General features: G+C 34.1%; 1 protein-coding gene across 2 annotated transcripts; it reads right to left on the bottom strand.

Annotated features, from left to right (window-relative positions):
* Positions 1-5,648: 5,648 nt before the first annotated feature.
* LOC114480487 (DNA damage-inducible transcript 4-like protein) lies at positions 5,649-8,517 on the bottom strand. Of its 2 annotated transcripts, none has more exons than XM_028474668.1 (3): positions 8,440-8,517; positions 8,207-8,327; positions 5,649-6,731 (listed from the first exon to the last, which is right to left on the bottom strand). In XM_028474668.1, the coding sequence occupies exons 2-3, from the start codon at positions 8,295-8,297 to the stop codon at positions 6,244-6,246; spliced, it is 579 nt and encodes a 192-aa protein (XP_028330469.1). In that variant the 5' UTR covers positions 8,298-8,327; positions 8,440-8,517; the 3' UTR covers positions 5,649-6,243. The 2 variants fall into 2 exon arrangements, with proteins under 2 accessions (XP_028330469.1, XP_028330468.1); XM_028474667.1 differs by having other exon boundaries at positions 8,436-8,516.
* Positions 8,518-14,875: the final 6,358 nt, after the last annotated feature.

Genomic DNA, 14,875 nt, shown 5'->3' with positions numbered 1-14,875 from the left:
TGTCATTTTGTATATTTTTCCATACATTTTTTTTTTTAATTTTTTTTTTTTAATTTTCTCAACTCAGTTTTACGGAAAGGGTGTACTGTATTCAGTAAAGAGTTGAATTTAAAATTCTTTTTAGAAAAAAAAAACAAAACTTTATTTTTCATTATTATAAACAGAAGCTATATATTTTACACACGAGGTTCTTCTAAAAAAAACTGATTTATTTGATATTACTGCTATTCCTCTTGTTGTCCACTAGATGTCAGAATATCACAGTATATTCTGGATATTATTACTGTACTCAGAATCACAATAATTCCCTGGCCTGTGACTTATTAGTGGAAAGATGTTGTTGCTTGACTACAAATCTTGTAAGAAGCTTAGTCAATATTTTTCACCTTCCATTGTTTTGTTTCTTAATCTACTCAGTCAAGCACTAGGATTAAAATGAGAAAACAAGGTCATAAAATGTATTTTTCACAATGTTTTGATGTATGCTGAGCATGCTGAAATAAATATCATCTAATGAAACTCAGTGTCCTACAAACGATACCAAGGTCACACATCCTACCAACAGCAGATGACCAGACTTTTATTTTGGAAATAAAATTATTATAATAAACATGGACATCATGCATCTGCTGGACTTTTAAAAGATCAGATCTTTTTACATCATGTGACCAAAAAAAATGTAAATAAAGCAGGATTCCTGAAGAGGAACTACTTGTAAAAGTCATCATGTGCTTACAAGCTGCCTGGACCTTTATTTAGAACAGTGTTTGTCAAATGGGGGGTACGCAATGGCACTACAGGGGGTACGAGAGAGAGAGAGAGAGGAAAATTAACAAATAAAAGCATCAAAAACATGTTGTTTTATCATTTTTATTTTTAGTTAAAAATGATAGTCGTACTAAATATTACCAGCAAATCACAGAAAGACAACAAAAACACACAAAATAAGAGAAAAAATGTGCTGAATAATAAACAAGAGCAGACAAACAACAGCGAAATACACAAAATGACACCATGAACACACACACTAAGAGAGAAAAACACTTAACATTACCAGCAGCACACAAAATGACAGTGAAGACACACTGAATGAGAGAAAAATACACACTATCACCTCAAAATACACAAAAAATAACAGAGAAACATACAAAACGACACAAGAAACAACAAAATTGCACCAAAAACACACACACTGAGAGAGATTAATGTAAATTAATACCAACAACGCACAAAAACGACAACAAAAATCACACAAAATAACAGAAAAATACACTGAATAATAAAAAGAAAAGACAAACAACAACAAAATTACACACAGACACACACAAAATGATGATAGAAATGATCTTGATTAGAACATGAACAGTGTCTTGGTCCAGAAATAACAAAAACTATAGAAATAAATCTATTAAGGAGGCTTTAAATACTATTTAATTCATTTATTTACAAAATCATATTTAAAATGTGTTTTATCACTCATTTATTCCATCATTATGCTCTATAGTTGTTTTCTTTCATAGAATTCTGAGCAAAATGTTGTAGCTGGACAAAAAGGAACTTGGATTCAGAAATAAGAGAAAGAGAAAAAAAAAAAAGGTTTGAAAACCATTGATTTAGAATATTGATAAATAATAGTCATAATAATGTCAGCAACATAACACTTTTTATTGCAATCTCCAATTTATCATCCTGCAAATGTCATGCTGCAGAAATTGGACCTGCCCTCAAATGTCTTTTATTTTGGAGGTGTTTACCTGCAGAGCTGAAAGCACTCAGGGTCACACTGACCTGCTCACTGCTCATGTGTTTGGATGATGGCGTGTGTTTAGGAAAGTCACATTTAGAAATTCCACTCAGGAACATGTTATTCTACCAGCATTAAAGAGAGGGACACTTTGAAAGTTTTAAATGTCAATAAATCAAAATAATTTCATAGAAAAGTTTTACTGCGAAAGAGGAGGAGAAAGTTTAGTGGTCCAACTCTTTCTTCTTCTTCTTCTTCTTCTTCTGTGATGTACAAAAAAAAACTAAATTCAATAAAATACAAATACAAAGAGATAAAAAATAAAGCAAAATTTAAATACACAATTGTTTTTTTGGTGTCTTAAATATCATAAAACATTAATACAATGCACCATTCACGTGTATCCATTAGTGCACAGTTTCTCAAACGGGGGTACGTGTACACCTAGGGCTACGTGATGGCACTACAGGGGGTATTTAAAAGAGAGAGAGAGTGGAAAATTAACAAACAAAAGCATGGAATAACATTTTTATCATCAGAATAATGATGAAAAAAGTTTGATTAGAACACAAACTGATAAAAAATACTGTTTTTTTTCCCACTTACTGTATTTACAAAGTTAGTTTCTTTAAAATGTGTGTTAATCCTCTTTCATTCCATAATCATGCTCTATATTTGTAATTTTATACAGTAAAATGTTTTAGCTGGACAGGGGATATATATATATATATATATATATATATATATATATATATATATATATATATATATATATATATATACATATACACAAATAAGATGACTAACATGTAAAATAACTCTAAACTTGTGCCACAATGGGTGAAAAACATGTGTACTAAAAGTAAAGTAGCATTGTCGAATACAACATAATATTAAAATGTGTTTTAATGGCACATTTATCTGAACGTACTGTAAGTGAAGCCAGACGGCTCGTCTAAAAACATTCTTGATCTTATGAAATTTAATTAGACAAAAAAAAAAAACAAAAACATTCTGTCCGTGCCAAACCCTGAGCATCAGAACTGTAAAGACAGGTCAACATAGGGACAAATCCCAGACCAACGTCATCAGATTTCAAGGCTTTGCCCCACAAATGAGGAACAAACACACCTATCAGGTGACTGAGGGGAATAAAGAGGCCCCCTGTGTGTTGGTGTGTGAACAATGACTGGATGATTATTATACCACTGTAGATGCCTGCCTATCCCCGTGAGAACAAGGAAACTGCACAGTCAGCAACAGAATGAGTTGAATCCTGTTCATAGCAGCAGTTTGACAGTTTATTGTAAAGATAAAGCTTATGGGCCCAATCTAGAAACTGGGTCACTTTTTCATAGTCCATATATTTTAATCATTCAGCTAATTTTTCTTTCATTTGAGACAAATACATGTAAAACAGCATGTTCTATACCATTGTTAAAAATGTGTACACATGAAAAATAAATCTAAATGTAAATGTCAAAAGTAAATGTTAAATCTAAATCTAAATGTTAACTGTAAATCCAAATGTTTAATCTAAATGTTAAATCTAAATCTAAATGTTAACTGTAAATCCAAATGTTAAATCTAAATGTTAAATCTATATCTAAATGTTAAATCTAAATCTAAATGTTAACTGTATATCTAAATGTTAAATCTAAATGTTAAATCTAAACGTTAAATCTAAATCTAAATGTTAAATGTTAAATCTAAACGTTAAATGTAAATCTAAATGTTAAAGCAAAATCCAAATGTTACCTCTAAATGTTAAAGCAAAATCCAAATGTTAACTCTAAATGATAAATGTTAAATCTAAATGTAAAATGTAAATCTAAATGTTAAATGTAAATCTAAATGTTAGATCTAAATCTAAATGTTAAATCTAAATGCTAAATATAAATCTAAATGTCAATCGGTAGCCAAGTGTAAAGCTAAATGTTTGGAAATTATGCAAAGTGGGCAGGTCAGCGTCTGTCCATCACAAGGCCCCACCCACACCACCTACTGCGGTTCAGTAAGTGAGGAGAGGGGAAGAGCAATTTAACATTTGGATTTAGATTTAACATTTAGATGTACACTTGGCAATCGATTTAACATTTATATTTACATTTAACAAATAGATGTACCATTTCGATTTATATTTATATTTAACTTTTACATTTAGATTTTATTTGTCACATTTTTAATAATGACATAGTACATGCTGTTGTAGATGAATTTGAAACAAAAGAAAAGTTAGCTAAATGATCAAAATATGTCGGCTATGAAACTTTATCCCACATTAAGCGCCGGCCAAAAAGCTCAGGCACGCAGCGACCAGCCCCGTATATTTTATAACGTCTCATAAATCAATCTCTGACACTTGGTTGGCCTCAGGCAACAAACCTGCTTGTCTGACACAAAGCAATAAAACAAAGGTCTAACCTACTTTCCTTACTTGTTTAATTATTTACTAATGCTGATGAGGAATACAAAAAACACACACACTCGTCCCACTCGAGTGTGGAAATCTTTGGCTCGTGTGACTCGGTGTAGCAGTAACAGCCTCCATTTTATCCAGTCAGTGAAATGTTACATAAGCTCTGCAACTACAGCAGGAAAAGCAGTGAATCCTGACCTACATTAGAACATCGATAGTTCAGACAGTTAGTGAAGACAGAGCAAAAACAGCCTGTAATACAGGAGTAATGAGGGTGAAGTCTGGTTCTAAGAACACAACGCTAAACTAAAGCACTCAGAGAAGGTCCACCATTGATTAAAAGTTAGTCCATGAAACACTTTTCACCTAATCCTGCTATAAAAAAAACCCCAAGGTAAACATGAAAGTGGATACAAAGGAGCTTAATGATTTAAAGCTGCAGTATGTACGTTTTTTTGTTTTGTTTTTTTTGCATCATTTAATAAAAAATCCATAATAATCATTGAGCATATTGCTATTTAAAGTGTTCTGAGTGGACACTGGGCCTCTGCTCCTTCTAATAACTCTGTATTCAAGCTTTAGAAAACAAGGATTGTTTTACTCTTACAGCCAATCAGAGATCTTTTAACAAAGGGCTCCATGAGGTGTTTTGGGCATTACTACTGGCTGCTCAAGAAAAGTCAATGTGTGTTTACTTCTTGTAGGTAGTAAAGGGTCAATGAACATTCCAGACGCTCTAAAACATCAGAAAACTTTCCAAAAACACAAGAAAAAGTCACTAGTGAGAAATTGACAGCAAATAGCTTCAGTCGTGCGCATTCGTGAGAATGCTGGTGGATTCGAAACAGGGAGGGGGGAAGCGTGGTTGACTCCATTCCAGTCTCAAGATTCTACATACTGCAGCTTTAATGCCTATGGACTTTAAATAAAAAAAATCAGCACAAGCATTACTCCTAAGCAAATATTTAATTATTCATTCAGGTCAAAACTTGATAGGTCACCCATTTCTTACGGATGGCAAGATTTTGAAATGTCACCAAATGTATTGGTGACATTTTAATAGTGTTGAAGTGATAATGCAAGGTATTTGTTATATTCCGATTGAGCTGAAAATGTCCAGAGTTAAATAAAAGCATAGATATTTTTCCAACTGCAAACCTTGTGGAGTTCTATTATATTATCACGGTCACTTAGAACCCATCATCATCTATTGTATTGAGTTCTGTATTGTTGCATGCTTTAATGTTACGCAAAACTAAGGAACCTATAAACATAGGTAAACTGTACAGTAGTTCATGAGCTGCATGTGGTTAAATACAGACACTTTATAGCTAAAAAAAAAAAAAAAAAATACTAATTAAAATAATAAAATGTGTCCTAGGCTAACAAATGTTTAAACATCAAAAAGTCTCTTCCATTGTTTGACCACAGCCAGTCACACAGTCACAATCTGACAAGGCAACGACTCAAGCACATACACCGGTGGAAAAAGTAAAAATATTTTATTGTCTGAGACAAATAGTTTTTAATTTGAACATATAAACACATTTTACAACTTAGGCAAATTCTTGAGGGAACTGAACTTTCTATTAATTTTAAAGGTTTTGTATTGTGGTGAATGAATGGAAGCAAAGGAAAAAAAAAAAAAAAAATGTTTAAACTGAGATTAAACACATCAACTGCCGTCCAAGTGGAGAAACATATGATATTTAAGGCATTTATTTAGTGTGAGAATCTCACACCATGAATTACAGCAGAATTAAACACAAACACCTCAACATTTTAAAGTGTTGCTGGCTTTTCTATTGGCCCCCATTCAGAGATCAGACAACATGGACACCAACAAAGTGCTAAACATTTTTAACTAAAGTGCACAATACCATGTGATCAGAGCTTGTGTTTATCAGTAGGAAGTACCATTTAAAATAGTGTTTAGGCTACAAACGCTTCCATAAAGACAACAAAACATGAACATTCAGGTTTAAGAGTTTGCTGAAAGCGAGCAGACTTTCATTTTACAACAAACAGACCAAGAACAAACAGAACAGCATTCAGATTAACTATGTAAAGCCACCACAGGTCAACACTCCTCTATTACTGCTCCAGAGGAAGAGTACAACTTCTTCTTCACCAGCCTGAAACCTGGACTGAGTTTTAGTGCACGCCTGAAGTTTGGCCCGAAACAGGTTCCCATGTAGAAGAAGTCTCGTAGACTAGGCCAGGCTATGCCGTCCTGCTTAAAAACAAGGCCCAGTTCAAAGGTGGGCACCACCGTGGGGTCATAGGCAATGCGCTCCAGCTGCTTGCAGCACTTGTCCAGCTCCAGGTGAACGTAGAGGACGCAGCCGCGCAGGCCGCACGGCTCGCCGGACGCCAGCCGCACCACCTCCGCTGCTATCCTATGCGTTAGCTTCTCTGGTACCAGCACAGAGGAGCAGTGCAGGGTGGTCTTCTTAGCCCGGGACAGGCAGTTCTCAAACACGGTGGCTAGCTGCTGACAAACGCGCTCTTCTGAGGCGTCAGCGTTTCTCTGGAGCTCACAGGACGAGTAATCCCACGAATCAAAGCCTGGAGGGGGAAAAAACAAAAACAAAACATTTACTTCACAGAAAAACTCAAGGTTAAAAAAAACAAAACAATTGAACCTTCATTACTACCAGGGTTCTCAGCGTGAACTTTTCACAGATTTTGAAATGTATAACCCTCCGAGGGCCAAATTTTGTAAAGGTAAAGTTTGAATGAATTATTGAAAGAACACGATGAATGTAGTTAGCTACTCATGCTTGGTACAGGTCCTCCTCTAATAAATACTCAGACACTGTAGAGACAAGAAATAACATTTTATTCAAAAAAATAATTTGAAGACACACTTTTTGAATTTAAATGAGACCCGCAGTAACATTCGGACTAATGTGGACACGGGGTCCTCAGACAGAGACGGGAGTGTCTGAGCAAATCGCCTGTATTAAATAGATGGTGGAGGTGATGTGTGCAGATTAAAAAGGGAATTAAAACAACCCGTGCACGCCTGGAAGTCCCTTCTGTGTCCAAGTGTGCAACAAAATCACAACATAAAGGGCCCTTATGCTCAACAGCACTGGTGAGAACCCTGACTACTACTATACTTTGACAATTACTGCCCTGTGTACCACTAGATCCCTTAGAAATGTACAAAAACGGGTAGTGCAAGCAAATCTCACATTCACTACATAATGCCACAAGTATTGGAACATGCATTTTAATACAGGAATGTGACTAAGAATTGATTTAAATTAAACTTACCTTTAACAATCCTGAATTTGTTCATATTTGTATATGTAGTGTACTGTACAAATAGTCAGTATAGCAAATGATAAATGACTTCCTGGAAACTTAAATCAAGTGGATGATATGAATTAAAGGGGGAACAACTTAACCTAGTGTTCAAAAGTATGAGCATTTCTGTCTGTAGGGTAACACAGGAACGGACTAGATAAACATAAAAATGAGCAAAAAACATTAAATATAAGATGAGGGTTTACAGTAAAGGGTAATAAACAAAACACTGGTGACTATAAAGGGAGAGTAAGTCAGAAACGAGGCCTTGAAAAGCTTCTGCTTCCTCCTCCTACTTCTTTTCAGTCACATGAAAAACACTATTTATTTGTTAAATAGAATTCTGGAATTGAATAGTTGAGTTTTTTTATTTTTTTATTTTGTTTGTCTAAAATCAAGCAAACATGTCCTTCCTGTAAGACCTTGACCTTATTTAATGCACAGTCAAAGTAGTCAGTGCATGTGTGGATATATGTCACTACAGTCTCCTATATAGTCAGCTTTAGCCTAAATAAAAATTTAAAAAATTGACGATAATCAACACAGGCTGCAAAAATGTGTGTAAGTTACAGCAAAACAAAAACATTTAAAAAAAAAAAAAAAAAGTGTTTTCGCAGCAAATGAGACTGGAGTGATGTGATTGATTGGCTGAATTAATGACGTCACTGCTGCAGCCTGGCATTGCATACACAGAGAAACACAGTGACAGGTGGAGGACGTCATCTTACCTTTCACTTTAGTCACGTGCTGTCTTTTCTCCTCTGTTTTTTCTATGATGCATTCACTGCTTTTGGTCTTTAATGTGCCTGTGGCCACCATGATGGCAGTACTGCCTACACACACACACAACTAAACACACACACACACACACAGGCATAATGTTAACACCAGGAGCTCAGCAGCATTACGTATGTCGTTTTATAAAAAATAAATAAATAGTAGTTCTGGTAAAGTTACTCACCTTAAAAACTATTATGAGGCACAAACAACAGCTTTCCGTTAATAAATAAAACACACAGAGCACTTCCGGTCACAGACTCACACTGACGTCCAAAAACTCCTGAGCACTATTTATACTTTCTACCCCTCAGCTGACCCAAGGGCTCGACCAATCAGAGCGAGGCGAGACACAGTTCTCTGCTGATTGGCTAGAAAATGAAAAAGTGAAATAAATGGCCAATTATAATAAATGAGTTAACTGTTGCTAGGAAGGAGCGCAGACTGGATGTGACGTCACAGATCCTACTAAACCCTGTTTATATTAGCACACAGAAAAACAACATATATGTATATATTAGATTATTAGATACAGAAGAAGAAACACACACACACACACATATATATATATATATATATATATATATATATATATATATATATATATATATATATATATATATATATTAGGACACAGAAAGAAAGTTTCTTTTTTACTCTCCAAATGAAATGCACCTGTACTTGAATAATGTCAAATAAATATATAAACGTTTTGTACAAATGTTATATATATGTTTGTGTGTGGTGTTTGCTTATTAACTTTACATTTAAAAAATATTAGCACACAAACATCTATTTATCTGTTCAGCGGAAAACTGACCATACAACACATTTTTACAATCTAAAATAATGTTTTAAATTAAATGACTTATAAATAGCATTTATGGATTACAGCTGATAACTAATAAATGTAAATATCGTATTTTTATGGCAGCTTTTGCACTTTCTGCACCTGATTTTATTTGAATTTTTGTTGAGCTGTTATCTTTGTTTCTTATTTATTCTATTTAAAATTCTTGTTTTCACTGACTGAAGGGCTTTTGCAATTTCTTTGCACTTGTTGCAATGGCAAATAAAGTTATGTTGTTGTTCTTCTAATTTAATATACATCAAGTGATGAAATTACTTTTACTCATAATACATATAAAAAGCATAGCATTTTACACTGAAAGCAAAATGAGCGGTGTGGGAACAAGGGAAATAATGAAATTAATTCAGTTAAAGTTTCAATCCCACTAAGAACCATTTTTTATTTACAGAAAATAATGTTAATAATTAGTCACTCATCATTTGTGCCTATTTTATCCTGTACATCACAATGTGTCAAACTTAGGGCCCAGGGGCCAAATCTGGCCCTTTAGAATATCCAATATTGTTTATGATCAATAATTCAGTTGTAGACATCTCAGTCCCTCTAAAGTCATAAATTCAGTGAAATGTCAACATTTGCAGGGGGTTGGTATCTTTGTTTCCCAGTTCAAAGTCATCATTCAGTTTGAAAACAGTTGGTTTACAGCATGAAAAATGAAATATAAGGTCAAACAGAAACTGGTGGCAGAAAACGACCAAAAAATGTCATTTAACTAAACCTATACATTGATACTATAACCAACCAGTGCAGAGGTTGCTCTGGGAATGAGTGCTGTGAGACAAAAAAGGATTTGATTGTGAAGTGTGTGCACACTGAGTGCAGTTGTTCCACTCATCAGCAGCTTGTCTCTGGTCACACACCGTCTCAAATGTTGTTTATCCGCCTGCAACTGGATCTGTCGCTCTTACACTGGGCCGCTCTGCTGGATAAATAGTAATGGAAACCAGTCAGTGGAGGGAGGGTGAGCACACGCTCTCACTTGGTCACATGAAGGAAGATTTCCTGAAGTAAAAAGTCACACTGTATGGGGGGGAGGGGTAGGTTGGATGTCATTTATTATTTCACAATCAAAATCTGATATGTGCAAAAAGCCTTCTGTACAGTGAACAAATGATTCCCCTCATTATTCCTTCATGTTTACATCTTTATCACAGACAGTTTATCACAAGACAAGTAAGTGAATTAAATTAAACACAGGTTAAAACATATAATTACTAATTTGTTAAGGTTTCATTTATTCAGACAAACTTTTTTCAGGAAATTTACATTAAAATTGATTTTGATCTCCTGACTAATGTTTTGACTGCCAACTGTCTGTCAACCTCAGAGGCATCTACTGACTGCTTTTGCTGTATCCTTACAAGTTCTTTCATAAGGAAAGCATCAAAGCATCTACTGATTGCTTTGTTGTATCCTTACAAATTCTTTCATAAGGAAGGCATCAAAGCGTTTACTGATTCCTTTGATGTATCCTTAGGAGTACTTTCATAAGGAAAGCATCAAAGCATCTACTGATTGCTTTGTTGTATCCTACGAGTTCTTTCATAAGGAAAGCATCAAAGTGTCTACTGATTGCTTTGTTGTATCCTTGTAAATTATTTCATAAGGAAGGCATCAAAGCGTATACTGATTCCTTTGATGTATCCTTATGAGTTCTTTCATAAGGAAAGCATCAAAGCATCTACTGATTGCTTTGTTGTACCCATACAAGTTCTTTCATAAGGAAAGCATCAAAGCATCTACTGATTGCTTTGACGTACCCTTACGAGTTATTTCATAAGGAAGGCATCAAAGCAACTACTGATGCTCTCCTTGTGAAAAAACTTGTAAGTTTACATCAACGCAATCAGCAGATGTCTCTGAGGTGACTGACAGTTGGCAGTCGAAACATTTCAGAAAATCTAAGTAAATTTCCTGAAAAAAGTTTTTTCTGAATAAATTAAACCTTAACATATTATTATTAAAAAAGAAGACAAAATGAACTTGCTTAAACAAATGCATGATAAACTAAAAAGTGATTAGCGTTCTTGTTGAGTCATTAATTAGATGTGATGAGCAGCACATCATCAGCGTTGGTGGTAAAAGTAGGATTATCTTCTTCATTATCTGAAAATCTACAGTTATTGTTTAAACTTTAAACTCTATTTAAAAAAATTACTAAAGGAGAACATAGAGAACAACACGGTAAGAAAATGTAAAGCTTTGAAGTAGCTTGTAAATAAATAAATCTGGATTTCAATTTGAGTTCATTCATAAAACAAGGACAGCAAGCTCTTGATTGCAATGTTGTCATTAATGTAAGAAGGAATCACCGAAATTTGTAAAAATTTATTTTTGAATTTTATTTTGATGGAATATTAACATTGGTATGATTCAAAAAAGCAACAAGTGAAGACGTCTACTGGTCTTTTCTGTGAATAACTTGCCATCAATCAAAGAAAACGCCTCATGGACTGCAGTTAAGTTTAAAGACGTAGTTGCATTTTCACTCACAAAGGTTTTACAAGCGGACAGATAGATTTGTAAAGACAGTATATGTAAAGTCTGCATGTAAGCGTTCAGCTTTACGTGCAATACTGCACATCTTTGTAGGTTAACAAGGTCGACGCTCCTCTGGTTACCGTGATGTTTACTGCAGAGGAAATTAGGACGACTCAGTGCAAGTAACAATCTTCACATTCTCTTATTTATAAACACTTGATTGAGGATTGACATTAACTTTCTTAAATATATTTCATATATATATATATATATATGCTTGTGTGGGCTAAGAAGGGTGCAGCTTTAATGTCACATATTAAATTAAACATTTCACTGCAATCCCAGGAGACTGAAATAAATTGGCTCATCTGAGTGGGATTAACTCTCAGATCGCATTCTTCCATAGCAGTAATACGGCACGTGGTTTGAATCTGTATCAGGTATGACAGCTATGTGTAACACAAGCAGCATTTGGCTCCTATGCACGTGCAGCACTATAAGGTCAACTGTGTACAATAAGACAGCCTTAGCTCTACTGTATAGCTTCAGTGTGAAATGTGTAGTGTGTTGGATTACTGATGCACTGCACTTTAGACACAACTCCTGTCATCACATGTCAAGACTAATGCTCTGACAGCCTGCTGCTGTTTCTGACCTGCAGGGGATTCACAAACACTTTACTGGTTGTTAAACAATAATGAAAGTCTATAGATAAAATGATAATATTGTAAACATTAAAAAAGGAAAGTTATTTAAAAGCAAATTACTTTTTTTTTTTAACAAATTAGTTTATGTGATACGAGTCAAATCAAAGTTGAGTCCTAGTACCTGACCAAAATCATGAAAAAACTCTTTAACTTCAAATTTATAAATCTGATTTATCAAATGATTACAATTATCTTCATATATACATTTGCTATATTAACGTGAGCGTTTTCAGACATTATTCAAACTCTTCTTAATACGTTATAAGATAAATTTTTTTCAGACAACTGTTCGTAAGGGAATCCACTTTGATCTCCAGACACGTTTCGACTGTCAACTACGAGCCTTTGTCAGAGGAGTCTGCTGATCGCTTTGATGTTTCCTTGACCTCTGCATATTAATTCAGCAAGATTATTTTTGTCTTCTGCAGGAGATTCACAAACAAAAAGACAAAAAGAATCTTCAAAGAAAACATCAATTGATCAGCAGATCAAAGTAATCAGCAGACAACAGATGTCTGAATAATTAAAACTTAAATTATTCAAATAGGAGACAAAAATTATCTTGATGGATTTATTACGCGGAAGTCAAGGAAACTTCAACGGAAACATCAAAGCCATCAGCAGATCAAAGCGATCAGCAGATTAAAGCAATCAGCAGACAATAGAAGTCTAAATATCTAAAAACTTAACAAATTATTCAAAAAGTAGACAAAAATTATCTTGATGGATTTATTACGCGGAAGTCAAGGAAACTTCAAAGGAAACATCAAAGCGATCAGCAGACGGCAGTTGACAGTCGAAACATGTCAGGAGATCAAAGTAGATTCCATAAGAAACAGTTGTCTGAATAAATGAAACCTCAACACATTATTCAAAAAGAAGACAAAAAAAAAATCCTGCTGGTCAAACTTTCTTAATTCAAAGTGTTAAAACAAACCTTTTCATGACTTTTTTCTCATTGCTGTTAACCAGGGTTAACTGTATGGAGCATAAATCAAATTTATCTGATTTTGAATTAGTAACAAAAATCAAAACAAGCATTTTAATCCACTGTAGAGACCAAATCTCTTGCTAAGGTTTAATCTCTGGGTAATATCAGGAACTTGTCAACAGGGTTGTAGCAGAGGGTAACAGTACATCTAATTACATGCAATCATTAGTGATCATCATCAAAAGCCAGAAGGACTTAAATTAGGGAGAGTTGGAATCAAAAACAAGTTCGCTGAAGAATTGTTGTGTAAACTTGTTTACAGAAAGTTGAAGTTGGGAAACAAACTGTGTGTATATCTAATATATGTGAGGCCTTATCTCCTTAAATAAATTATATAAGAAACAGTTTTCAGGTTTATTTAGTGTAACATGTAACATATTATATTTATGTTGGTAATTATCTACAGAATCAATAAGTGAGAGTTTTACTGAGGCCTTCCTCCTGCAGCTCCAGCTTTATTCCGAGGGTTAGTGCCCTCTAGTGGTGACAATACAGTTTACAGTATATTCTCAAAAGTAACAGCTTTATAAAGTCTAAGATAATAATATATACATACATATTTATCTATTCTAATAATCTCAAACAACAATGACAGAGAGGTCAGTCATACCAAAGTAGGAAGAAAAGCTTTAGAGAATACAGTAAGATTTTAACACACAAAATACAGTGTTGCTGATGGACCTTTCTGTGTGGAGTTTGCATGTTCCCCTGATGTTTACATCGTCTTTCTCTGATATTAATCTGTGACCTTTGATCCATGAACGAAAGCTTTGAAAACTCTGTAAATGACACGATTAGAGAAATCAGACGCATATTAGCTCATAATGGGTGGACACAATAATAACTACTTTTGTAGACATTTATTTCAAGAATTTGAGGTTTACATGAAAAAAATCCAGCCATAAAGTATTTACAGCAGAAACAGACCTTTTTCTACCATTTTTATTTTTTATGTTTAAAGGATGACATCCATATTTCCATGGATCATTCATTTTTAGAGATTGAGTTCAGCTTTACAAACATAGATAAAAGTTGAAAGAGAAAAAAAAAGTGTTGTGGAAAGACTTCAGCGATAACAAAAAAAAAAAAAAAAAAAAAAAATACACACACACACACAACCAAAGTGGGCTGCAACAAACAAACAAACAAAAAACAACAATAGAAAACTTAAAATGTAAAAAAGAAGATCTGAATATAATATGTGGAAGTGAGCTCAGTACATGATTAAGTAGACATGTTTGGAGTCCTGAAAGTGTTTTTTGCAGAGAAAACAAGATCAAATACACACGCATTCACTTGAAGAGGGCGACATCTAGTGGACAAATTTTAAAATACACGTGAAGCATTTGAAAATACTGTAATTTTTAACCCTGTGAGTGTTTTTAGGAATGTATTCAATAGTTTTAAAGCATCAAATAATGGAAAAAACTTATTATCAAGTTTGTGTGACTCTTCAACTAAATAAAGACAATGTACAATTGGTCCTAAAATCCACAAGTAGCTGTTGAAAACAGCTTTGAAAACAGCTGGACACATTTGTAGGTTTTGATTATCAACAGTTACTTTAATA

The sequence above is a fragment of the Gouania willdenowi genome, chromosome 18 (genome assembly GCF_900634775.1).
Source record: "Gouania willdenowi chromosome 18, fGouWil2.1, whole genome shotgun sequence".
NCBI classification, from domain to species: domain Eukaryota; kingdom Metazoa; phylum Chordata; class Actinopteri; order Blenniiformes; family Gobiesocidae; genus Gouania; species Gouania willdenowi.
Note: the sequence above shows the minus strand (reverse complement) of the source record. Positions and strands in the feature narration are given on the sequence as shown.

What these genes read in the sequence shown, in the direction of transcription:
- LOC114480487 (XM_028474668.1), bottom strand. Translation starts at nt 8,297, where the DNA reads ATGGTGGCCACAGGCACATTAAAGACCAAAAGCAGTGAATGCATCATA. An exon ending in GCACGTGACTAAAGTGAAAG is followed by an intron (nt 6,732 to 8,206) that starts GTAAGATGACGT and finishes TTCCCCCTCCAG; the next exon opens with GCTTTGATTCGTGGGATTAC.